At 44.5% G+C, this 27,490-nt stretch overlaps 1 protein-coding gene across 4 annotated transcripts; it reads left to right on the plus strand.

Annotated features, from left to right (window-relative positions):
• On the plus strand, window positions 1-27,435 carry igf2bp3 (insulin-like growth factor 2 mRNA binding protein 3). 4 transcript variants are annotated; one of them, XM_030789092.1, is made up of 16 exons: window positions 1-367; window positions 1,363-1,423; window positions 13,142-13,190; window positions 18,470-18,521; window positions 18,835-18,898; window positions 19,408-19,689; window positions 20,948-21,082; window positions 21,202-21,324; window positions 21,626-21,761; window positions 21,860-21,994; window positions 22,178-22,246; window positions 25,400-25,519; window positions 25,666-25,740; window positions 26,180-26,311; window positions 26,574-26,687; window positions 26,916-27,435. In XM_030789092.1, exons 1-16 carry the CDS (start codon window positions 193-195, stop codon window positions 27,012-27,014), a joined length of 1,821 nt encoding a protein of 606 aa, XP_030644952.1. In that variant the 5' UTR covers window positions 1-192; the 3' UTR covers window positions 27,015-27,435. The 4 variants fall into 4 exon arrangements, with proteins under 4 accessions (XP_030644952.1, XP_030644954.1, XP_030644953.1 ...); XM_030789094.1 differs by lacking the exon at window positions 22,178-22,246 and having other exon boundaries at window positions 25,397-25,519; XM_030789093.1 differs by lacking the exon at window positions 22,178-22,246.
• Window positions 27,436-27,490: the final 55 nt, after the last annotated feature.

A 27,490-nucleotide genomic window follows, 5' to 3' on the forward strand; every position in this document is an offset into this window, starting at 1 on the left:
ATAGGGGAAAAAAACTATCGCACAGCCACGGCGAGCCCGTCCATCAGATACCTTGGCAGCTTGGGCTGATTGGGAGAACACTCCCAGCCCCACCGCTGAGCAATAGTGTGGTCCTCTCCAAACACTGCCCATCTGAGAGACGCGATTTTGGGCTACTCTCAACAACACGTTCACTCTCTCCGGTGCAGCAATATGAATAAGCTCTATATAGGCAACGTGAGTGAGAAGGCGAGCGCGCTTGACTTGGAAACTATCTTCGAACAGTGGAAGATACCTTTCAGCGGGCCGTTTCTCGTTAAAACTGGTTACGCGTTCGTGGATTGCCCAGACGAAAAGATAGCAATGAAGGCCATTGACACTCTTTCAGGTGAGGACAGATACTTTTGTTGTATGCACTTCTACGGCAGGTTAAACGAAACTAAATGTTGAAAAACTGTGTTATTTACAATTAAAACCCGGCTAGACGACGGATGGCGTTCGTGCAGAGTGGGTGGTGTAGCTTGGTGTCTGTTCCCCTGGATCTTGGAAACCTCTCTAGTCTCTTAAAGTGTCGGACGGGAAACACTTATTTTTCTGTTAAAACCGGTGATTGGCATCAATCAGCCACAACTGCATCAACATGAATGCAGCGCCAATATTGAATCCATTGCATTGGTCTGGTTCGATTCAAACTTTCTTATGTAGCCTCCCGCAGCACACCCAGTGTGTTTCAATTAAATTACTCAGACCTGGTGTTATTTTTTGTTCAGACCTCTGTTTCCTCCTTACATGAAGTACACTCTCAAAGTCCAGATTAAATTTAATTGTCCTTCCTGAGGAGTCGAACAGTGCCGAGTGTCAATTTGTATCATAAGTTGCTACAGTCACACACGCTGGCACGCCAGGTGTTTCAGTTGTATGCTACTGGGAAAATGTAGGCCATTAGGATGCGTTTCTACACTTGTAATATACTTTAAATGTGACAATTTTGTAGAAGTACTTAAACACCAGAGAACTGAGTTTCCAGAGGTATTTCAACAGGCACTGGAATCTCACAAGCATTTTCCTAAATAATGCCATGCTTCGCTGTGTGGAAGAGGCCTGTTTTCTGGCATAGGGTCAAACGTGTCTTCCATGCTTAACCTGCAGAAATTTGCAGTTTTTATTATTATTTTTTTTATAGGTACATTGGTTGTCCATGTCTTTGTTTTATTGTGCATTTTATGTTAATTATTTGAAGACGAATTTTAACTACATGCTAAATAAAACTCGGTCATATCTAAATATTTAAATAAATAATTTGAATAGTTTCTCGGGCGAATTTAAAAATCCGAATTAACGGCAATCTTTGAATTATTAAATGACAATTACGACTTTTTACAGGTAAAGTAGAACTACATGGGAAACGTCTAGAGGTGGAACACTCGGTCCCTAAGCGACAAAGGTAATTTTTCAATTACAATTTACCAACATTTTTATTTTTTCCCTCTCTGCAGACTGTCCCTCGTGAATCCTGATATGGTTTTGGAATGTTATATGTTAATTTTGCTTCATTCAAATTTAATTTAATCCATGTGTTACGCGTCATTCTGTAATATGTTAAATTGCTACGTAAATGAGAGACAGGACGACCAAAGTGTGTGTCAGTTTATCCCGCAATTACTTAAATTCGTGTTTGTAATTGCTTAGGAAAATGTTTGTTCTGTTGTCACCTTCTACGGCCTGCGGAATGTAGACTCATTCCGCTGCTGCAGCAGGCTTTCGCACATGTAGCGCATAGTTCCCTGACCCGCTGATTTCATGTGCACATTTTCTGATTAATCACGATTTGCAGTCTTAACATTTGTTTTAAGCACGTTATGTTGAAAAAATTGTTAATCGAGCCCACATTCTTGGAAGGCTTGTGAGTGAAAGATACAGGGTTATACTCTTTGGTGGCTTCCATTTAAGAAAGAGCTACTCGTCACTCATGCCGCCTCGCGCTTCCGCCCCCTCTTTCCCCTCCTCGTGTGCTGCTGATGCACGAGATGGACTCCTCAGCGTGTTTGGAATGAAAGGGTCGAGGCCTAGTCACGGAAACCCACTGTCTGTTGGTCCATACGTGCTGCATGTTAGGTATGCCAGTTTCACGATTAGAAGTTGTATCTGTCACACCAGTTGCAGTTAAAAAAATCAGACTACAATACAGTTTGTCTCAACCGGAGAAGGATAAAATCAGAAAAATGTAATTAACGAGATAATGCCAACGTAATGGTAAATTGACCTCTTCGTTACTGAGTTTCCCAAATACCCACAGTTGCTTAAAAGTACGCAAGGCAATCTAACGCAGTAAAATAATCAAAGGCGACATCAGTAAAATCATTAGAGTAGACAAACCTTTATTTCTCTCTCTCTCTCTCTCTCTCTCTATATATATATATTTTTTTTTTACTATTTTTTAGGGGGGCGGGGCGGGGGGTTGAACTGTTTATTTCGTCGTTGGTAATCTTACTCTAAAAGAGCACGAAATAATTCTGGGCATTTTTAGATTAATTACTTCTTGGGGTTGTTACTGTTTCACATCGTGTTTATAAAAATAAAATTGTATAATTGTAAAATGGATCCAATATAAGTGGGAGGGTAAAACGCCACGTGAACCCAAAGCTTAAATGCTCTCCGGTCCGCGGTTTAATTTTCAGAATTTTAAAATGCCCGCAGTTGTTCCACCTTAGTATGGATTTGGTGTACTGGTAAATTACTCAACTGCAAGAGTTCGTAAATAACGCTTTACTCAGGTTATCCTTAATAAAACGGCTTTTCTGGCTGTTATTTAAGTATACGTTAACACTGTTAAATCTGATTATTGTGAATAGCGTTCTCTCTTGGTGCACATGTACATATGAAGTCACTCGCATGAGGAGATTTTTTTGGCATGTGTGTGTGTTTGTGTGTGTGTGCGCCTTTTAACTATGGCTCTCCTCAGCCATGCTTTCTCTGGCCGAGGCAGGTTAGAGGTCTTGTGTAAAGTTGATTTGAGCTAGGAGCCAATGAGAGCAAAGTGCAGTGAGGTGCATGCTGGGAGTTATTCAGCATTCCATCCTGTTGAATATCAGCTGGGGTCCATCCCCCCTCAACACACACGTATACACACACACACACACTCGCTTTCCCTTCGGTTCACTTCCTCTCTTAAGTGTGTGTGTGTACATACAGTTCTGTGATTTCATAAAGTTAGGCCTCTGAGTGACCAAACTGGCTGTTACTGACCAAGGGTGCTTTTTTTTTGACAGATCATGCTAATTATTTATAAATTATTTCCAGTTGTGTGTGTGTGTGTGTGTGTGAGAGAGTGAGAGAGAGAGAGAGAGAGAGAGAGACAGACATAGTGGCTTAAGTTGCTGTATTCTGTGTGAGGCCATTTTAAGGTTGTGTCTTGGCCTCTGATGTTCAAAACCCAGCGTTCATCCATATAGTAAGTTTTTATATAGCCAGATTTTTGTCATGAGTGATGGGACAAGATTAGGTTTAGGTTTGGGCTAAGACCCTACCAAAGTGCAGGGCGTCTTTACTAATGTGATTTTTATGTGTGTCAAGGCTTGGCTCTGTACAACTCTATGGTAGACTATATTCTTTTGTTTTCATTGTGTGTGCTGTAGCTTCCTGAATTGCTTAATTTACAGTCTCCAGGTTGTGTGTGTGTGTTGTCTGGATAAACACTGAGGGAAATCTACCAGTGGTGTGCAGTACTCCTGTTTTGATGCTTTTAGATATAATAAATGGACTTGTTCTTGGTTCTTTTTTAGGTTAAATATATATATGTACATACTGAGTTAATTGGAAGCACGCATGTCTTAACACTTACATCATATCTATCTGTCCAGCACAATAATATATATTAATATAATAATACTCCTAATGAAAAGAATGAAGAATTGCAGTGGTGGTAATAATGGTGAAGTCATGCTTCGCGTCTCCTGACAGATTTCACTGGGCTTCACTCTGGGCTGCTTATGTGCCGTTGTAAAGAACACATCACAGAGCTGAGCAATATAGACCATAACTGAACCCAGCACAGAGACGTTCTCCAGCTGCACGATATTTCTGAGTGATATAATTTTGTAAGGTGTGATTGACCCTTCTGATAATCTGTACGTGTGTGTATGTGTTACACAGTTTAAAATTAAACAGCACCTTTCCTGGAAAACCACACTCATGTAGATTTCATAATGTTGCTGTAGTTTTGGTTGGGAATTTGAGTTTGTGTGAATTTAGTTGTAGTTTTGTGGGGGTTTTTTGGTTTGTGATTTTATTGAAGTGTGTGTTCTCATTTCCGTGTTTGCAGGCTTTTGTACAGCTGTAAAGTGTGCTTGTTTTGTTTGGCTGTGACTCTTTATGATTGTGTGATACTGATTTGTGTAATACACCATGCATTGGAATGGTTGAGTTGGAATGGTATTTTGTGTTTTAGTGGTTGTATTGAGGGCCTGTATTGGTTAAACTGTATGTGCAGACGAAGACAGTGATGTTTCCATGTTGTATGTTGCAGTGTTGTGATGGTGTTGGCGCTTTCCCATGAATATTCTCTGTAGGAAATCCCCTCAATTTTTAGCACGCACACCCACACCGACAGTTAAATGTGTAGAATATCCGTTGGATTTAAAAGTAAATAGAGACCCTCCTCTACTAATACATCAAGAGTCTGCCTCCTACCATTCGGCCCGCCCATTTCTGTCTGTAGGCTAACCCGTTTCCATAGTAACTGCGGCCCCACCCCCTGGGGGCAGCGAGGGGATGTTTCCCTGAAATGGGGCACTTACCTCCACCCCAGCACTACACACATACGCCCCTCGATCGCGCCTATAGGTTAACTCTTTGGAGGAGAACATTCCATAGTGCTATCCCACAGCAATGCCGACCAGGGCCGGAAAACATACCATTCCCGCCAGATTCCTAGGTTGAAGTAAAGGGTGTGTGTGTTTTTAAACATTTTAAAAACTGAATGTCCAAATATCTGAAACCAAGTTAAGAATCACAGTGTTGGGAGAGTGTATGGTTCAGTTTCTTGACTGTTAGGAGGGTAATTGGTTACAAAAATAGATCCTAATTGTTGTGCTTTTCATAGTCGTAAAATGAGCTCTTCCTGTTCATTAGTGCAGTTGTGTGTTTGTTTTGAAGACTTTTAAAATTTTATCACTTATTTTAATACTCGGTGGTCATCAGTCAAAAAATGTGATTAACGTCAGCCTGTGTGTGTCCTGCCGTTATTTAGAAAAACAGTTATATAATTCTCTCATGAAGGTGAAGCTTTAAAACAATGTGTTTTTTTTCTGTTCCTGTTTTCTTGCTCAGGAATGGTCATGTGATGGGTTGTAAATGGTCCTATGTTTATTTTTACTGGTGGAACACAACATTAAATGACGTTAAAACATGACCCAAATGATTCATCAGCGCTGAATACCTTAATGTTAAACAATACTATTCACTCAAGCTTCACACCTTTTTGCTTTTGCTTTTGGTTTTAATCTTGGTTAGGGAGTCTGATATTTGGAGTGGTCTGTGTATTTCGTATTTAATTATCGATGTGGGAGGGGTGTTTTACAGTGTCCTACATTGTTTCTAACAGTAACTAAAATTACTAGCAAATTGTTTAAAAATTTGTTTGAATTCATAATTTTTTTTTTCCTGGTCATTTGTATACTATGTGTTTAGACTTTGTGCAACTGGAATTATTTTGGATTTGTGAAGCTAACCCTTCCACACATCCATTTAAATTTTTTTTTTCCCTTTGCAAAAATTGGATTTTTGGCATTTAGACTAACTGTTGTGCATCCTAAATTCTGACGCCTTAGACCATTTCATTTGCCTGTAGCCAGTGTTGGGCTGTATCGGAGCCTGTTGACGGTGTTCAGCACTGAATAAAACAGTCACATTGAATGTTGAGCAGGAAGGTTTAAGTTTTGGCCATTTTGCCTTTCAAATGTGATTTTACCAGTTTCATAAATCATTTGGCACAGTGAAAGGATGAGTGCCTCCCAGACAGTCATAAGGTACTTACTTAGCACAACTTCATTTTTAGTAATGCCATTTCAAGTCTTAACGAGCTGTGTTTGTGTGACTGTGCGTGTGTGTGAGACTGGGTGTGTGTGTGAGACTGGGAGTGTGTGTAGGGGTGTGAGACTGCGTGTGTGTGTGCGCGCGCGTATGTGACTGTACATGCATGGCTGTGTGTGCGGGAGACTATGCGTGTGTGTGTTGGAGTGTGTGTATGTGTGACCGTGTGTGTGTGCGTGTTTGAGAGAGAGGCAGACACACTGTCTGTTAAATGAAAGTTTAGGGCTGTAATATGGGAGTTTGATTTTCTGTGTCATTCCAGTTGAGTGATGAATTTCATTGATGTTTGGTTTGTTTGTGCCTTGATTTACATTGTGGACAAGGTGTAGAGCTTTATTCTGTGAGTGTGTGAGTGTGTGTCCAATCCCCCGTGCACGTTTTGTTCCTTGAGGTTAACCTGTGAACTTTGAGTCTTGGGATGCAGTGAACAGTTTCAGTCCTATCAGAATGACTGGGTGTACATGCACACATACGCACACACACACTTATGAAACTGTTTTGGAACAGGAGAGAACCCACTGTCCTAATGAGGCTAACAGGACCATGTCACTTTTGTCCCAAAACAGCATTTGTTTTAAAATCCACCTTTTGTATTCATGTATGCAATTACATTACATTAATTTACATTACATTTTAACTTTGTATTCTGAGGTGGGCACTTTAAGACTGTGTGAAGTTGTGTAAATACACAAGGGATATAAGGGAGAGCTCACTCTGTGTGTGTGTGTGTGTGTGTGTGTGTGTGTGTGTGTGTGTGTGTGTGTGTGTGTGTGTATGCATGCACACGCATGTGTGTATGTCTGTGAGTGAAAACATGATAGGACACTATGAGGAGTTTACACTAGGTGTGTGTGCGAGGGAGAAATTATGATACACTATGAAGAGTTTACGCTGTGTGTGTTGTGTGTGTGTGTAATGTTTGTGTGTAGTGTGTGTGTGTGTGTGTGTGTGTATTGTGTGTGTATTGTGTGTGTGTGTGTGTATTGTGTGTGTGTGTGTGTGAACATGATGAATCGGGAGCCTTTGCAGCACTCAAATACGGCAGCCATTTTTGCTTCATGCTAATCTGTTGCTAAATCAGAGCAACACAGTTTAGCTGTGTGAATATTCCTGCCACACGCACAACACAGTTTAGCTGTGTGAATATTCCTGCCACACACACACGCACAACACAGTTTAGCTGTGTGAATATTCCTGCCACACACACACGCACAACACAGTTTAGCTGTGTGAATATTCCTGCCACACACACACGCACAACGCAGTTTAGCTGTGTGAATATTCCTGCCACACACACACGCACAACGCAGTTTAGCTGTGTGAATATTCCTGCCACACACACACAACGCAGTTTAGCTGTGTGAATATTCCTGCCATACACAACACGACACAGTTTAGCTGGGCAAATATTTCACACACACACACGTAACACAGTTTAGCTGTGTGAATATTCCTGCCTGGCTGCGGGTCACATCCTCAGTGGTTAGCATATGTAAAACTGTGATGTAATTGTTTAGTTAGGGCTGGGCGGTTTGGCCTAAAAATAAAATCTCGATTCCCCCCCCCCCCCCCCCCCCCCCCCCCCAAACTAATGGACAATTTTCGATTTAAACCTCGACTTTTTTCTGTTTTTCTCTGAACAAACTAAAGATGAAGGCAAAATTTAAATGAATATTTAACACAGTAAGAATAAATGAGATTACCAAGTAGTCTAGGCCTGTGTGAACAAATCACTTATTCAAGAATTTAAAAAAAACAAAAACAAAAAAAACAGGACCACGTGGCTGTCATTATTGTGCAAAGATCTTTTGGTTTTTTGTTTGTTCCAAATTGAAAAAAATGTCTCTTGTAGGCCATCAATGAGAGAACTTATGAAACATTAAATACAATAAATAACGATACATAATAAATAATGATAGTAAAATAAATAATTAATAAATACTCTCAAACAAAATAACATCCCTTTAACCTGTCTGAAAGTTTGTTGAGAGGAAGACAAGCTTGTCCACTGCATCTGGCTTGAGGCAAGCTTTTTGGCATGTTACCATGTACCCCCTGTGCTGAAACCCCTCTCTGAAGGTGCACTTGTGGCAGGAATGGAGAGATATTTCTTGGCCAGATTACTCACCCTTGAAGTTTGCTTCATATAGCTTCTCCTACTGCAGTGGGTCTGTGTCGGGCTCTCTCTGAGACGGCAGCTCAGCTTCAGTTTTGTCCTGCTCTGACTGGGAGGTAGACAACACTTGAAGCTTGCTAGAGTTCTCCTCTTTGTTTCAGGTTCAGCTGCTTCTTGGTGCACTCGCACAGATGTGCCAGGCTGGGATTTGCTTTTCACAGCTAGAAGAGACATCAGCTCTTTTCTTGATTCTGTCCACTTTGTCATCTGTTATGTAGGTTGTCCAGAACCGGGGGTCCATGAGTGAGGCCATGTCCAGGAGTTCCTGTGTTACAGGGTCATTGTATTTATTGTTGCTCTTGATTTGTTTGCTGAACTCGGTCTCACCCTCCTCTGGCTGCAGAGGGCTGTGGTTTAACGGGTGGGGTAGCAGTTTGAGGTTTGAAACACTCCTGTAGGCCTCACTAGATAGGGCATCAGGGAATTCCTTCAGTGGACTTGCAGCTTTATTCATTGACTCCAAAACATCAGCGTCCTACAGGGTGGGCACCAGGTGCCAGATTTCCTTCTCTGCTCCCAGGACCTCTGCTGTTCCAACACTTGTTCTACCATCACTTGTCTTGACCCTCACCTGGTCTGGGACTCGGTGATGAGATTGTGAGAAGGTAGACAGAACTCGGGCTGTACGGCTGCCATATCTCTCTCTCCAGCTGAAGGTGTAGGCACTTTTTTTGCAAACCCAAGTGGCACGGTCAATCCATGGCTCTTTTATAACATTTGCTGTGAAAAGGAAAAGGGAAGAAACCGAAAAGGAACATTTAGAATGGCACCATTTAATCATTCCTATGACAAGGACAGCATTCACAGGTTGTGATAGTCTTAAAACGTAATTCTGTTTGACAAAGAAAAAATGTCTCGCACTGTAGGTATGTTTTCATTAACGCATCGCCTACACACAGACACTTACTAGTATTACGTTATTTATGCACTTTTACACAACAGTTAGCGATGGTCGAGTGATTTGATCACTGGGACGTTTTACTAATATGTATCACTTCACCTTACAGATGTTTCGATGCAGTCGTTGATAACACCAATGTCCAACTTAATTTGCATTTGCTAACAGCACAGATGTGGATACATTTCCATATATGATAAAAAATAACCTAACTAGCCTGCGGTTGGGTATGATAAACAATAGCTAGCAAGCAAGGCTACCATATATCTAGCCCATCCATGTATGCTAAAGAGTAACTCGCTAGCCTGTAGTGGGCTATGATTAAAAGTGGCTTGCTTGCCTACCATATAGCCAGCCTTTACATGATTGATTAAAAAGTAGCTGGCGAGCCTACTGTCGGGTATGAAAGAGAGTAGCTAGCTAGCCTTCTCTTATACGATAAAAACAGGTAGCTAGCTAGCCTTCTCTTATACGATAAAAACAGGTAGCTAGCTAGCCTTCTCTTATGATCAAAAACAGGAAGCTAGCTAGCCTTCTCTTATGATCAAAAACAGGTAGCTAGCTAGTTACCTTAACTTAAAAAAAAAAAGAAAAGGGCAGCTGTGGTCTAAAGGTTAGAGAACCGGACTTGTGACCGGAGGTTTGCCGGTTTGATTCCCAGGCCCAACATCCACTGCTGTGTGCCCTTGAGCAAGGCACCTAATGCTCCCCGAGCGCAGAGGAATGCTGCCCACTGCTCCTGCGTCTGTTGTGTGTTCACTACGTGTGTTGGATGGGTTAAATGCAGAGACAAATTCACTGCTCGCTGTTCACAGTGTGTGTGTGCAGTCACGGAGACTTAACTTAGTTAACTAACCTGCTGTCAAGAAACTGTGTTGCTTGACACCACGTGTAAATGTAAACCTTGAAAGAACTATTTTTGTTGGTGGAGCTGAATAAGCGATAACATGAGACAACACTGGGGTTTTTTTAATCGTTACTGGATAAACAGCCTTGTTTGTAGAACTGTTGTATAAAAGCAATATCATACTGAATCACTGCCGTGCTGATAATCTTCGGCACGAGGCCGCAGACCGCGTCACAGTGCAGTATAACAGCACTCTCTTACATGTGATAATGCTTAAAAGACAGCTGCTGCAAAGCTGTATACAACTTGTTGACGTGAATATATTTGATTTAAAATGATGCTTTAATGATATTTTAAAAATGTTACAGCTGCATCAATCCATTTCGTTCTTTCTTATACATCCCATGTTGCCCTTTGTTATGCATCGTGTGGCCACTTACCAATGGCATTGTGAAGCCTTTGTCCAAAGCAGTGGAAGTTGGGCCAGTCAAGATTTTAATTATGTTGGTACTGTTGTCCGTAGTGATACAGACAAGACAGTCCTCTTGAAGCCTCCAGGAAGGCAGCGAGTCTTTCAGCTCTTGGGCTGTTACGTTGGCAGTGTGGTCGTCCGTGAAGTATGATGTCTGCAGGCACATGCTTCACAGGGTCCGTTCTGTAAATAAAACGCACAGTCAGACTCATGGGTGTGTGGTTCGGCTGGACCATAGGTCGGTAATGGTGGAATAATAAGATGTTTTGCAGCTGTTTTGTTGTATTTTGGTATATACCATCTACAGTATAGGTGTATTTTGGTATATACCATCTACGGTATAGGTGGGGGCCATATCTTTTGCGATGTAATTTGTCACCGCATCTATGATTGCCTGCCACCGAGGCCCTTTCCTGTTATAAGGAATGACTGTTGAAAATGCTGCTGCCAAGGTTACCTGTGGTTTTTTGTTTGTTTGTTTGTTTTTTGCAGGAGCTTTGTGGCTTGAGCTGGCATCTTGGTGCAACACACTCCTGCCATTCCACCACATGTCTCTGTCGCAGCTGCTGGAATAAGTCGGTTGTGTTCCCACGTCTTGTAGTGATTGACTTTCTACAAACCATTTCTTTGTCCTATGTCTGACCGCTTGAAGCCGAGCCACTTCCATACAACTGAAGTAACACCATCTTTTATAGGAATGAGTTCTTCATTTGTGTTTGTGGACATCTTTATGGTAAACCTGTCGGGGGCGTGTGATTGTGAGAAACTGGGTTTTGTGCGCGCTCCGGAAAGTGAGAGATCTATCACATTTGCTTTTCTAGAATGTTTTTTAAATCGCGATTTTTGCGCTGCAGCCATCTTACAAATCGTAGGAAAGTAAAAATGCAAATTAATCAATTACATCGAAAAAAATCACCCAGCTCTGTGTTTATTTTTTTTTTTGCATGGACCTCTGTCATTTATGGTGTTAAATATTCAATGAGTTCCACCACTATTAGTGGTTCTGAAATAGGTGATGTTGAGGAATCTAAACTTGTAGAAATGATGAATGGATGAAATGATGAATGGATGAAATGATGAATGGAATGATGAAGAATGGATGAAATGATGAATGGATGGAATGATGAAGAATGGATGAAATGATGAATGGATGAAATGATGAATGGATACTTTGGAGTCTTGGACGTGGGCCGCACACTAGGATTTGATGGAACTGTCTCAGAAGACCTTTGGACTCTGGGCAAACCTTTGAAGTTTGGCAGGGTTGAACTTTAGAAACTTTCAGAGTGGTGTGAGACAATAGCAGCGCTGATATTTTCATTTCAAGCGTGAAGCCGCTTCACAGAGATACTAATGTGTAAGTCAGGAATATTAGTCTCTTGGCTTTTTCAGCGCTTAACTCTTGCCATCCAGAGTCAAGCTACTGAGGTGAGTGTAAAAGACAAATTTGTGACTTCCATTTCTTTATGGAAATATTCAGGATTTAGATTCTAGTGTATTCCATTTCTTTATGGAAATATCCAGGATTTAGATTCTAGTGTGTTCCATTTCTTTATGGAAATATTCAGGATTTAGATTCTAGTGTATTCCATTTCTTTATGGAAATATCCAGGATTTAGATTCTAGTGTGTTCCATTTCTTTATGGAAATATCCAGGATTTAGATTCTAGTGTGTTCCATTTCTTTATGGAAATATCCAGGATTTAGATTCTAGTGTGTTCCATTTCTTAATGGAAATATTCAGGATTTAGATTCTAGTGTGTTCCATTTCTTTATGGAAATATTCAGGATTTAGATTCTAGTGTGTTCCATTTCTTAATGGAAATATTCAGGATTTAGATTCTAGTGTGTTCCATTTCTTTATGGAAATATTCAGGATTTAGATTCTAGTGTGTTCTCCCATGTCTAGATGTACCAAGTTGCGCAGCCTGTACTGTCCGGTGAAAACTGTTGAGTATACGAAACTGCATACATGCCATTATAAGACACTATGGTTTATTGATGCTGTACTGTACTGCTGTTTGTGGAGGGGTACTGCAGTAAATTCAATTCAATTTTATTTGTATAGCGCTTTTTACAATCAAAATTGTCTCAAAGTCATAAAGCAGTAAAGGCTGACCCAGTGTGACTGAAACTGCGTCTGTGGGAGTTTGGCTTGGGGACAGACACGCGAGTGGTGTAGCTGTTTAAACCCATCCGTAGGAACCCTGATGCCGCTGCTTTTGGGTCGCGCTCTTGTTTTGAACTCTCAGGCTTGAGGTGTTCCTCACCTCCCCCTTCTCCCACTGTCTTACTGGCTCAACTTCCTTCTCTCTTACCCACTGTCTGGATCATTCTGTCCCCCTTGCTTTCTCAATTATTGTTTTGGTGTACAAATCACTCTCTGATCACTTCATTGGGGTCCCTGTTTGTTTTAGCGTACTGGTGGAGTTGTCAGACTGCTGTGGTCCCAGTTCCTGTCTGTATTATCCCAGTTTTCACTTCTGTCAGGGGTGCCAGTTGTTTCTATGGCAGGTCAGCTCTTTTATTTGATGACCGACCTCTTTGAGGTGGTGTCGCTTACACAAGGGTGACTTTCAGTTTAGATTTATATTTACGTTTAAGATTTCTAAAGATAAGTCTGTCTTGGTCACCATTGAGATGATTAATCATGTATCCCCTTGTTTCTGTGTGTGACAGGAGCTGTAAGCTGCAGATCAGGAATATTCCACCTCACATGCAATGGGAGGTAAGTCATAAATCTGTCTGACTTTCCTGCATTGATACTGCCCGGTTCATATACTGACCTTATATGGAAAGTGAAAATCTGAAACCCTGATTTGAATAGTATGCCACAAGTATAATATGATTGACAGGCATCGGCAATGTCAGTATGAAAGTCATTTATGGTGGATGAACTACTCTTCAGTGACTAATATTTAAATTGCCTGTGTTTGGTTTTCTCCCTGACGCGGTACTATATGCCTGCAGACAGTCTAGTAGACGGTTGACGTCTTAAAGTTGTGTATGGGAGTTAAACACGCTGCCTCTGAGTTTGTGGCTCTGGGCTGCTCCTCTGGATTCAAGTGTATGGAAGCGTTTTAGGTAAAGCCCTTCTTTTCGATTCCTTTTCCCAAACGACATCTGTCTGATAAGGCACCTGATAAATTAGCCTTCCTTATCAAACAGTTTGCCCTGATAGTGAGCCTCTAAATTTTGAAATATATGGAGCTTTTGAAAGCCCTTTCTGCTGAAGCACTGACTGACAGCCAACCAATCACCGCCCTCTCATTTCTGTTTAAAATATGTGATCAGGTATTGGCTAAAGAACAGATCCAAGCGTGTTTTTTGTAGTGAGGAGAGTTTGCACTGGTACATGCCGCAGCTGTTTTAAAAGGAGTCTGATGGTGAATCATGTGTCATTTGCGGTGTATGTTAAAGTTCCTCCATGAGGAAAGCGTTGTGAAACATTTTTAACAGAAATATGATGAGTCTTAACCCACTGACTCTGGTACAGATTGGGTGTCTGAGCAAACGGGACTTGTACAGCCACACTGGTACCAACAACCCAAACCCGCACGAGGACGGCCAAAACGATGGTGTTCACGTTGCTTTTGCTAACTGGCCTTTTTCAGTGGCTTAGGACCAGAGGCACAGGTTTACCTGGCTGAAACAGATGCATGGACCAGAAGTTCATTCATTCATTCATTTTCAAAGCCGCTTATCCTGATTAGGGTCGTGGTGTGCTGGAGCATATCCCAGCGCTCATTTGGCAAAAGGCGGGGAAACACCCTGGACAGGTTGCCAGTCCATCACAGACCAGGAGAACATGTCCTCTCAAAGTTGTCACGTTTCTCATAACTTATTTAAACCAGTTTGTATATTGGGACCAAGTTGGTTGTTTATTATTTCATTCACATTTTTATAGATCTGCAACATTTCTTTAGACATTCTTGTTGCTGCTTTGGACTTTTTACCTTTATGGTTTGGTGTGTAAACCAGTCTGGCCACATGCCATCCTGGACGCTACTACTGGGAATGAGCATCTGCCTAAAAATCGTGTTCATTTGTAGAAATCGTGTTCAGTTCTAAAAATCATGTTCATTTGTAAAAGGAAACTGTCTTTGCACAGCTCCCCTACATTAAGGCTATCAATAAAGGCAAAAAGGGGGGGGGCGGCGCTGGAAAAATGTCAGACCTCCATGAGTCATGCTCAGCCCCCCCTAACCGAAAATTCAAATATTCTCTATTGATTATTATCCAAGCTCCGTAGCCAAAAACATGGCATTCAGGACAGTCCTAAAAGCGGCGTGGTTCGGATGAGTGCACGCAAAAATGTTTTTACACAACACACCTGCTTTCTTCTCCTTCACATTCACATTTGTGAACATGGTTTGCAGGGAAATGGAAATTCTCATATTTTAGCAATTTTCCAACATTGTTAAATTTATTTGTTTGATTCACAAAGCTACAGACTCTAGTTTGGTCATAAATGTGTAGTTGAGTGGAGTGAATGACTGACTACTTTTCAGGACATGAAAAGTAAGTTGTTTGTTGAGGTGTGACTGGTTTCAGGACTGGCTGAAGGCTATATTTTCTGTGAGTTGGGGGCAAGGGTTTCAACGTGTAGGATCCCTTGAACTATGACCCGTTATGTGTGCACGTGTGCAGTATCTCTCGGTAGAGCAGTAAAAACAGGAAACCCTCTGACCTCTGGGTGACCCTCCAAACGCTGTCTTTCTTACAGTTTTGTTTTCTTACAGTGTCAGAAAGCAAAACTGTTTCTCCCATTGGTGGGCTGTTTCTCTGCATTCATCTGACACACTTCAGTGTGAAGTTGTGTATTTGTATGTGGGTTAAATACAGACATGAATTTTCTAATGGGGATCAGTAGAGTGTAACTAAGTATTTTTAATGTGTATGGTTTAGCTGTTTTTCTGTTTTAATGAAGAAAACAAAATAAAAAATCTCAAGTTTGAATAGATTACCGAGTTTCTGCTCATGAAAACTGCAGTTTTGTGAGGGATGTGGAAAGAGGTCTACTATTTTGCCTTCAGTTTTAGACAGAATTTTTAATTTTATTTTTCTGTTACATATAGCAAAGCCAAAGGAAAATGGAGAGTTCTAAACATGCTGTTTACAGAAGGTGTGTGTGGAATGTGTACTGTCCCTCTGATCAGTGTTGGGACAGTTTTGAGACTTAAATATGCTGGCTGTGTGCGTGCGTGTGTAATCTGTGTGATAGTGTGGCTCGGGGACTTGGTTGACTTGTGCCCATGCTTTAATGAGCTCTTTTGGGGTTGGGTTTTCAGCCCCTGTCTGCTTATGGACCTATTCCTTGTGCGGGTGACTTAACCCACCCCCTCTCCAAACTGCCTGTAAAAGCATGGCTCCCTCCCCCCTTTTCTGTGCTAACTATTGGATAAGCTCCTGTGATGGATGGCTTGACTGGCCAATGACTGGGGCTGCCCAGTGGCTGCTGAGTATTCTTAGTGGTGTCGTGGCATCCAATAGGATGGCTGTTAAGAGAGAACTGGGCATGTCTATGGTTGTGTGTGTGGACAGACTGACATGGCATATCCCGTGTTTACCTTGAGCAAACAGTGTTTGGAAAAGAGAGAAGTGGGGTTATGGTAAAAATGAGACAGACTGTGTGTGTTGGGGAGAGACAGTTAGGGAGAGACAGACTGTGTGTGTTGGGGAGAGACAGCTTCCCAGACTGTGTGTGTTGGGGCGAGACAGGGAGAGACAGGCTGTGTGTGTTGGGGAGAGACAGACTGTGTGTGTTGGGGAGAGACAGACTGTGTGTGTTGGGGAGAGACAGACTGTGTGTGTTGGGGAGAGACAGTTGGGGAGAGACAGACTGTGTGTGTTGGGGAGAGACAGTTAGGGAGAGACAGACTGTGTGTGTTGGGGAGAGACAGACTGTGTGTGTTGGAGAGACAGTTGGGGAGAGACAGACTGTGTGTGTTGGGGCGAGACAGGGAGAGACAGGCTGTGTGTGTTGGGGAGAGACAGACTGTGTGTGTTGGGGAGAGACAGTTAGGGAGAGACAGACTGTGTGTTGGGGAGAGACAGTTGGGGAGAGACAGACTGTGTGTGTTGGGGAGAGACAGTTGGGGAGAGACAGACTGTGTGTGTTGGGGAGAGACAGTTGGGGAGAGACAGACTGTGTGTGTTGGGGAGAGACAGACTGTGTGTGTTGGGGAGAGACAGGCTGTGTGTGTTGGGGAGAGACAGTTGGGGAGAGACAGGCTGTGTGTGTTGGGGAGAGACAGTTGGGGAGAGACAGACTGTGTGTGTTGGGGAGAGACAGCTTCCCAGACTGTGTGTGTTGGGGCGAGACAGGGAGAGACAGACTGTGTGTGTTGGGGAGAGACAGGCTGTGTGTGTTGGGGAGAGACAGGCTGTGTGTGTTGGGGAGAGACAGTTAGGGAGAGACAGACTGTGTGTGTTGGAGAGACAGTTGGGGAGAGACAGATTGTGTGTGTTGTGGAGAGACGGACTGTGTGTGTGTGTGTGTGAGGGGCTGTTCAGGTGTGTGTGTGAGGGGCTGTTCAGGTGTGTGTGTGTGTGTGGGGGGGGCTGTTCAGGTGGTGTGTGTGGGGGGGGGGGGGCTGTTCAGGTGGTGTGTGTGTGTGAGGGGCTGTTCAGGTGGTGTGTGTGTGTGTGTGTGAGGGGCTGTTCAGGTGGTGTGTGTGTGTGTGTGTGTGTGTGAGGGGCTGTTCAGGTGGTGTGTGTGTGTGTGTGTGAGGGGCTGTTCAGGTGGTGTGTGTGAGGGAGGGGCTGTTCAGGTGGTGTGTGTGAGGGAGGGGCTGTTCAGGTGGTGTGTGTGTGTGTGTGTGTGTGAGGGGCTGTTCAGGTGGTGTGTGTGTGTGTGTGTGTGTGTGTGTGTGAGGGGCTGTTCAGGTGGTGTGTGTGTGTGAGGGGCTGTTCAGGTGGTGTGTGTGTGTGTGTGTGTGTGAGGGAGGGGCTGTTCAGGTGGTGTGTGTGTGTGTGTGTGAGGGAGGGGCTGTTCAGGTGGTGTGTGTGTGTGTGTGTGTGTGTGTGAGGGAGGGGCTGTTCAGGTGGTGTGTGTGTGTGTGTGTGTGAGGGGCTGTTCAGGTGGTGTGTGTGAGGGGCTGTTCAGGTGGTGTGTGTGTGTGAGGGAGGGGCTGTTCAGGTGGTGTGTGTGTGTGTGTGAGGGGCTGTTCAGGTGGTGTGTGTGTGTGTGTGTGTGTGAGGGGCTGTTCAGGTGGTGTGTGTGTGTGTGTGTGTGTGAGGGGCTGTTCAGGTGGTGTGTGTGTGTGAGGGGCTGTTCAGGTGGTGTGTGTGTGTGAGGGAGGGGCTGTTCAGGTGGTGTGTGTGTGTGTGTGTGTGTGTGTGTGTGTGTGAGGGGCTGTTCAGGTGGTGTGTGTGTGTGAGGGGCTGTTCAGGTGGTGTGTGTGTGTGTGAGGGGCTGTTCAGGTGTGTGTGTGTGTGGGGGGGGGGGCTCTGTTGGGACTGAAGATGAGTTTTAAGCTGCGAAGGAGTCTTATGCTAGGACCATGTATCACCCAGACCATGAATTCACCCATCAGAGTAAAGTAAAAGTCCTGCTACCTCAGCACCATAGACCAGCTGCTGTTACTTTCTCTGTCTCATTGCTTACACCACTACAGAGCTTCCCTCTCTCTCTCTCTCTCCCCCGCATCTCTCTCTCTCTCTCTCTCTCTCTCTCTCTCTCTCTCTCTCTCTCTTTTCATCCCTCTCTCTCTCTCTCTCTCTCTCTCTCATCCCTCTCTCTCTCTCTCTCTCTCATCCCTCTCTCTCTCTCTCTTCATCTCTCTCTCTCTCTTCATCTCTCTCTCTCTCTCTCCCTCTCTCTCTCCCTCTCTCTCTCTCTCTTCATCTCTCTCTCACCTCTCTCTCCCCCTCACCTCTCTCTCCTGTGGCAGTTATGCAGTGAGGGGGGCGGGGCAAGATGACACTTTTTGGGTTTTGTGTGATTGGCAATATCAAACACAGCTGAAGCTTGTATGGGTGATAAAGGTTTATTCTTTCTTTCAGGTTTTGGATGGGTTATTGGCTCAGTATGGAACAGTCGAGAGCTGTGAGCAAGGTAACACACGCAGGCCAACGGAAATCACGTCATTCACAAAATACACACACACACACACACTCTCGCTTCTGGACAGACAAAAATCACACGCTAACGTGACACACACACACACTCTTACTGAAATCAAATCGCTAATGTAATGCGCACTCACACACAGACCAACTGAAATCATAACACCAACATAACACACACAGACACACGAACTGAAATCACACTGCTAATGTAACACACTCTCATGCTCAGACACACACACACAGACCCATTGAAATCACATGGCCAAGTCCTCTCTCATTCTCACCTTTTTCCCTCTTAGTCAACACAGACTCAGAGACTGCTGTGGTCAATGTTCGTTACGCTGCCAAGGACCAGGCCAGACAGTGAGTGACACACACACACAGAGACACACACACACACACAGAGACACACACACACACACAGAGACACACACACACACACACACACACAGAGACACACACACACACACACACACAGACAGACACACACACAGACACACACACACACAGAGGAATCATGGACAGTGTAACTCTTGAATAGAGTGTAATTAAACTGTAACAATCCAAACATTAACTTTACTTTACATTTCAATGTGTAGCCATGCACTATGCTGCCATCTACTGTTAGATGTGAGGAACTGTTCCAGTGCTGCACAGTTGATCCTAATTCCAAGAATTTCTGGAGCCTTTGGTGCTTTCAGACTTGTTTTTAAACACGGGCCACTTGTTATTCTATGGCTTAAACAAAATTAACTACACACACCTCACATCTCTGAAACTTTGACCTCCAAACAATACCATACATGTAAATAACTGTAACCTCCCTCTTATTCTGTAACGCTGACCTGTGCTCCACGCTGCTGTCGCTTAAGGGCGCTGGAGAAGTTGAACGGGTTCCTGATGGAGAACTACGCCCTGAAGGTGACATATATTCCAGATGAGAGTGTCACAACTGACACCTCTTCCCTGGGTGGTCGGAGGGGTTTTCCAGCGCGAGGACCCCCCCCTCGACAAGGCTCCCCTTCGTTAGGTGCGAGGCCCAGACTGCAGTCTGACGTCCCCCTGCGCATTCTGGTCCCCACTCAGTTCGTAGGAGCCATCATTGGCAAGGAGGGCGCCACCATTCGCAACATCACCAAACAGACTCATTCTAAGTGAGAATTCACACACACGTCTGAACACACACACACACACTCTACCCATCATTCACCTCACCAGATAAACCAGCTTAACCAAAACACAGGAGTGTCTGTCTCTGAGTAGTGTCATCTGTGTGTGTGCATGTGTATAGACAGGTGTCTGTAGACGTGTTTGTTTGTGTGTGTGTGTAGGCACGCGTGTGTGCTCTTAGAACATGGAAGGATTCAGTATCCGTTGGACAGATATCTGTTTTGAGCTGCAGAGGTGGACAGTAATGAAGTACATTTACCTGAGTATCTGTACTTGAGTATCAATTTTTCTGGAAACTTTTACTCCACTACATTTCTATGAAGGTTCTCGTTACTCATTAATTTGAAGCATAGCTTTAAGTCAGCGGACGAATTTTCTTTTCTAAAATGCGATAGGCCATATTGTGTCACAGGAGAAAACCAATCACGGTAAACTACTCCAATGCTGTCAGTCAAGTTCAAAGTGCATGCAGCATTTTTTGCACAGTTGAACTTGGCAGTTTTACTGATGGCTACTACCACAGATAAAGATGAAGAAGATAAAGGTTCCTCACCAGAGCACCCATGGCCATATCTGGAGTCCATGTTTGAGATTTTGAAATGAAAAAAGATTCATATCGTTTTAAATGTTTGGTCTGTTTAACACGCGCAAACTTAATGCCTTCAAAAATTTGCCATCTGACCTGAGAAAGCATTTCGAGGCATGTCAACATTTGTTCAATTCCATTAAACATTTTATGAAGTTGTCTGTGCTTAGAGTAATTGCGTTTTTTAAAATAAATAAAAAAATGAAAATGACAGTGGCTGGTCCTTTTGTCGACTCAGCTGTGTTTCTATAGGCTTTGTAGCAGATTCCACAAGCTTTGTATTCTACAGGTTCTACAAGCAAGTCAGTGCATTCAGTAGGTTGTTTCAGAGTCAGGTTCTGTAAATGCATTGTGGCAACAATACTATAATGCATTGACATGAAAAAGAAAATGTACTTTTGAATACTTAAGTATTTTTAAAAGCAACTACTCCAGTACTTTAACTCAAGTAAGAATTTAACTGAACAACTTTTACTTGTACTGGAGTAATATTTGACCAGGAGTATCTATACTTTGACTCAAGTAATGGAGTTGTGTACTTTGTCCACCTCTGTTGAGCTGTGATATTTAGTGTTATACTGATCTGTGTGGTTATGTATTTTATGGGCGGGGCTGTGTGAGTAGAGGGAGTGCCTACTAATGGCTTGTTTGTGCAGGATTGACATCCACCGTAAGGAGAATGCAGGAGCAGCAGAAAAACCCATCACCATCCACTCCACTCCTGAGGGCTGCAGCTCAGCATGCCGCAGTATCATGGAAATCATGCAGAAAGAGGCACTCGACACCAAATTGTGAGTATACTCACTCACACACATGCACACCAACACACACACACACTCTGTCTTAGTGCCCATGGAGGGGTGTGTGTGAAATAATGTTTGTGTTAATCTGTGATGCGCTCTCTCTCCAGCACTGAAGACATTCCACTGAAGATACTGGCCCATAATAACTTTGTTGGGCGGCTGATCGGAAAAGAAGGACGGAACTTGAAGAAAATAGAGGCTGATACTGAGACAAAGATCACCATCTCTCCGTACGTCACTTCACCTGCCCCCGTGGTGCCCTCCCCTGACGCCCCCCCCGGGCCCCTCCCCTGACGCCCCCCCCGGGCCCCTCCCCTGACGCCCCCCCCGGGCCCCTCCCCTGACGCCCCCCCCGGGCCCCTCCCCTGACGCCCCCCCGGGCCCCTCCCCTGACGCCCCGAGGCCCCTCCCCTGACGCCCCAGGCCCCTCCCCCGACGCCCCCAGGCCTCCACCGACAGTTTCAATACACTGAAACAGGAAAGGCTGTTTTTCCCTTAAATTAATTCAGGTCTGATTTTTCTGTGGATCAGTCTGCAGGACCTGACTCTGTATAATCCAGAGCGGACGATCACAGTGAAGGGATCCACAGAGGCCTGTGCCAAAGCAGAGGAGGAGATTATGAAGAAAATCCGCGAGTCCTATGAAAATGACATTGCTGCTATGAATGTACGCCTGTCCTCCACTCTGTTTCACTGCAGTAAGCGGAGAATCAACTTTAGCCTCTGTTTTAATCTCTTTCTCTCTCTCTCTCTCTTTCTCTCTAGCTGCAGTCTAATCTGATTCCTGGATTGAATTTGAATGCACTAGGGCTTTTTCCAGGAGGTGCTTCAGGTGGAATGACTCCCTCTATGGTGGCCACACCCCCTACAGGGCCTCAAGCCACCTATCCACCATTTGGGGTAAATGTGTGTGTGTGTGTGTGTGTGTGTGTGTTATCTGTGTGAGGACTGGTATGGTGTTAGCAATCAATGTCACACTTCGTGTAGTGGTTTGTTTCTGTGTGTGTGTGTGTGTGTGTGTGGTTTGTTTTTCTGCAGGCACATGTGTATGAGAGAGTGAGTAAATGTGTATTTCTCCCTCAGTGCAGCGCGTTGGGAAGTGAGGTGCCAATCTGGGCCTCTACGCTGTCCTTTAGCGGCCCAGCCCTATCTGTAAGTCCCTCCCCCAAACCCCGCCCACAATGCAATGCACGGCTTCTGGCTGCTCACGACTGGAATGGCCCTAAAGCACGGACGTCACCCAGTGTCCGTGTGTGATCTTTGACCCTGGGGTCCTGGGCTAACATTTAAGCTAACAGAGCTGTGGGTGTGTGTGTGTGTGTGTGAGAGAGAAGCCCACTCTGGCTTGCTGTGTGAATAGTAGAGGCAGTATCCGTGTTACCCAAAGTCCCTACTGGTAAACTGCTCTGTGTAGATTAACTCAGAACTGTCCTGCCTGTCTGAATCAATACTCCTCTCAGGAACGGACGGATAGGACTGAGAAACAGGCAGGACTATAACCACAGCATGGCAGATATAACTGAAACGGCTCCTTAGACGTATGGGCTTGCTCTGTCATTGCAGTGACGAGTGTGCGGTTTTTTGGGGTTTTTTTTCCTGATTTTACTGTTAAATTTTATGAAGTGAAGGAGTGGCTGCATTACCGGACCTCCCCGTAGCCACAGATAATAACAGATAACAGCGGTTACTGCGTGTTTCTGTCAGTATGTACCTGTGTTACTGGACCGTAGCCACAGATAATAACAGATATCAACAGCGGTTACTGCGTGTTTCTGTCAGTATGTACCTGTGTTACTGGACCGTAGCCACAGATAATAACAGATATCAACAGCGGTTACTGCGTGTTTCTGTCAGTATGTACCTGTGTTACTGGACCGTAGCCACAGACTAGGGCTGTCACAATATCAGATTTTCACTACACGATTATCGTGGTTAAAAGCATTCACAATAATGATATTATTGTGATATCTGTAGAAAATTTGAAAAAATAATAATAATAATCCTGTCAGTCAAATTCATCTTTAAATTTGTGTGTTTTGTCTCTTTTTTGGAAATGAATTACACTCATAATATGAGTGTAGTGAGGTGGAGAGTCTGTAACCATCACTGTGCAAAAACATACATAAAGAACAGTTACGCTACTTAATGGACTTTGAAAAGGCAACCAGATGAACTGATAAACAAAATAAACAAAAGATCCCCAAGGATCTAATATCTGCCATCAGTACAATTTCAACTGAAACAAAATCGCTTGTGCTTCTACCAGTGCAGTTTTCACAATATCGATCCCATTCCAGCGATAACAGGTCTGTCCTAATGCCTAGTAGTATGCTTGTATACAGCCAATTGATTGGTCCACTCATTATTCTTTTTTAGTTGCCGTTTTTAATTGCTTAATTTCCTATTGAGAATGTATCCAGGAGTCTCTAGGACCCAGCAGAAAAACAAGACACCACATAATGTGTAGCCCCTGTTGTAATGATTGGTTGACAGGCATGTTTGGTATTTTGTAGGAGCGCTGTAGCGTGAGGCAAGCACCGGCCCGAGGTGTTGTAATGTACTGTTAACCAATGTAAGGGAACTCTCTTAATGTGTTTTCAGTTTTAACAATACTATTTGGTTTTTTAGTTATTAATGTGATTGCTGAATGTACATAGCAAATGTCGTGATCTGCAGGGTAAACAAGCTCACATAGCCAGCGCGCCGCTGTCTGTGACTGAAAAGGTGCATAGGAATATATGGTCTCGTTTTTAAGGATTATGATTGTTGACTGCTGTTTGTTTCAGTAGTCCACTCGGTTTTTTTTTCACTGCCATTTTTAATCGCCTGTTTCCCATTGAAAATGAATGGGGAAAGTTTTAGGTCTCCAGTGCTATGATGAGAGACTGCACACAGCGGCATTCGACAGTTGGACTCCGTGGTCTTTTGATCTGTGACCACACTTCCGCTGGAGACAGATCCAGTGTTTCTACAGTTAAGATCCAGTGACGCTGCGGTGCAATCACATTCACGTTTTCTCGCGGAAATGCATCTCTAGTTTCCAACATTATCATATGTGTATTATTAACACGGTATCAGTATTTCATTTTTTTTAAATCACGGTTATCGTCAATACCGGGTATATCGTGACACCTCTGCCACAGACAGTAACAGACATCAACTGCAGTTACTGTGTGTTTCTGTCAGTGTTGTGCGCGAACTGGACTGTGTGCGCTGACTCGCATGTGTCCGTATGTCTGTGGGTATATTCAGGAGGGACTCATCTCATGTTTCTCTTAATGCTCCAATGAGACTTCTCATGGGAGAGTGACCAACCCCTCCTGTGTGGACTGCTGCATGAAGACCGGATGTGGAAAATGCCGTCAGTAAGGCATTTCTAAATGGTAGGAGAAGAGAATGTGGCTGTAGCTGTTTATGAAGCCTTTGAGAGATTTAATCTGCTGATATGGTCTGAAACTTGGAGGCATGGAAATATGTGGCCACTTCTCCTGTTAGACTTTGACTTAATGGGCAGCAAATGGGTCCTCCATTAGAGGAGGCCACACACTACAGCAGGGAGGAGGACTCTGAGCAGCATGCTGGAGGCAGGCACAGCTGTGTGTTATGTTTCCCTGGACTCTTGGCCACAGTGAGCGTGGCATACCTGGGTTTGGACTCTTGGCCACAGTGAGCGTGGCATACCTGGGTTTGGACTCTTGGCCACAGTGAGCGTGGCATACCTGGGTTTGGACTCTTGGCCACAGTGAGCGTGGCATACCTGGGTTTGGACTCTTGGCCACAGTGAGCGTGGCATACCTGGGTTTGGAGCAGTAGTTCCCAGCATGCTTTGTGGAGTATGACAGCCATCACAGCCTGTTCTCACTGACCTGCAGTCCGAAGCCAGAGAATCTTCCTCTGTGGGGACCTGATGGATGGTCAGGCAGGTTCCCTGTATGAGCCTAGGCTGGCCTTAACTGACACTGTGTCTGCGTCTGTGTCTGTCTGTCTGTGTCTGTGCGCGTCTGTCTGTGTGCAGTACACCCTATATGAATTAAGTCTGGTCTGTACAGAGTGAGTTTGTGTGTGTGTGTGTTATGAGACTGGGAGAGATGAACTGATAATATTGTTTGCTGCAGGATGCTGATCATGGATGTGCGTATTAATGTTGTACTGTGACGGAGTTTGTATGAATGGTGTTTGTATATGAGGACTTTAGGAAGACTGACCTGTCATTGTGCGTGTGTGTGCGTGTGTGTGTGTGCGTGCGTGTGTGTGTGTGTGTGTGTGTGCGTGTGTGTGTGGGGGGGGGGGGGGGTGCGTCAGCAGCAGCAGGTGGAGTCTGAAACTGTTCACCTGTTCATTCCTGCCCTTGCTGTGGGTGCCATCATTGGGAAACAGGGACAGCATATTAAACAGCTCAGCAGGTTTGCAGGAGCATCAATCAAAGTGAGTGACAAGCTTGTGTTTCAACTCCAATATTTAAAAAAAAGCCTCCTAATTGCTCTAAGCATGAGGGCTGATGAGGCTGCTGACAGAGGAGACAACAGTACGTTAAGTTCGCTCCATTTTCCCCGTTTTCTCTCTCTGTTCAGATTGCCCCTGCCGAAGGGATGGATGCCAAGCAGAGAATGGTCATCATCGCTGGTCCACCAGAGGCTCAGTTTAAGGTGCGTTTAGACTGGGATCCAGCACAGGAGAATCTCCTTAAACCCTCGGGTGTGTCTGTCTGCGTGCGTCTCTCCGCGTGCATGTGCGTGCATGCGCCTTTCTGTCTGCGTGCGTGCATGTGTCTTGTCTGCGTGCGTCCGTCTGTCCATCTGTCTGTGTGAGTGCGTCTGCCTGTATGTGCATGCGTGTGTCTTTCTGCGTGCGTGCGTTTGCCTGCCTGTCTGTGTGCGTGTGTCTTTCTGTCTTTGTGTGCTTGCATCTGTCGATGTGTTTGCGTGTGTGCCTGTGTCTGTCTTTCTGTGTGCTTGCGTGTGTGTGCCTGTGACTGTCTGTCTGTGCGTGCGTCTGTCTGTGTGTGCGTACGTGTCTCAGTCTCTGTGCATGCGCATGTGTCTGTCTGAACTGGCACTTTGACTCCTTCCTGCTCCCACCATCCAGGCTCAGGGTCGTATCTTTGGGAAGCTGAAGGAGGAAAACTTCTTTGGCCCAAAGGAGGAGGTGAAACTGGAGGCTCACATCAAAGTGCCATCATTCGCTGCTGGGAGGGTCATTGGCAAAGGAGGCAAAACGGTACAGTTTTCACCTCACACGGTTTTCACCTGGACCTGATCAGCCTTAAAAAAAAAAAATCTCAAAATATACTTACTACACATGCAGGACTGTATATTTTATCAAGTCCTCCTCAAACCTTACCCCCTTCACAGTCTGCAGAGCCACTCATCTCCCTCCTCCTGTAAACCTACAGCACAGGCAGCAGGGCACCCGGAACCTTCTCACAAACTCAGCCTGCTTAGCACCCTCAGTATCTCCCTTTTCCTCATCCTGTTTCCAGGTGAACGAGTTGCAGAACCTGACAAGCGCAGAGGTTGTTGTTCCACGTGACCAGACACCAGACGAGAATGACCAGGTGGTTGTGAAAATCACGGGGCACTTCTATGCAAGCCAGGTAATGCTAACGCTGGGTCAGGTGACACTGACGCTGGGTCAGGTGACGCTGATGCTGGGTCAGGTGACGCTGATGCTGGGCAATAGAACAGGAGAGGAATACTAACTGTCAGACTGTAGTCGCAGTGTGTAGTCGCAGTGTGTAGTCGCAGTGTGTAGTCACAGTGAACTTAAAGTTAAATAAGTCAACATGGATCAGTGAGTTCTGACTGTGTGTGTCTGTGCTTAGCTGGCCCAAAGGAAGATCCAGGAGATTCTGTCTCAGGTGCGACGGCAGCAGCAGCCTAAAGCCCCGCCCACTGGCCAACCAATGGCCAGGAGGAAGTAAAATGACTGCGTCTCCACGGAGATGAACGGGAACTGGGACTTGCCCATCTCAGGGGTTAGGGGTCAGCCTGACTGCCCTGCCCACTTTCATGAGCCCGTGCTCCCGGTGTTTCTGTGAGAATGTCCTCAACTGTCCTTTGTTTCTGTTACTTTTCCTTTTGTTAACATCAAAAGAAAAGAGTTGAAAAATAGCCTCCCCTTCACTGCCCTGGTGTGGTAACTGCACAATCTCACAACAGTTTGTTTTTGTTTTTTTGGGGGGTTTTTTTGTTTGTTTGTGGGGTTTTTTGGTGAATTGGTCAAATGGAGTCATGAGTTTACGGGGTATAAGTTAAGGCATTGCTCTCCTAGCCCCTGTAAGGCTGTGGGTGGGCGGGGTTATAGGTGTGGCTTAGGCGATGTGTGATCAGAATGGGACTGAAATTTGGGGGGTTGGGGTGCTATGTCCCAGCATCTATAGTGGCATTTTATAAATTC

The sequence above is a fragment of the Chanos chanos genome, chromosome 12 (genome assembly GCF_902362185.1).
Source record: "Chanos chanos chromosome 12, fChaCha1.1, whole genome shotgun sequence".
Taxonomy (NCBI): Eukaryota; Metazoa; Chordata; class Actinopteri; order Gonorynchiformes; family Chanidae; genus Chanos; species Chanos chanos.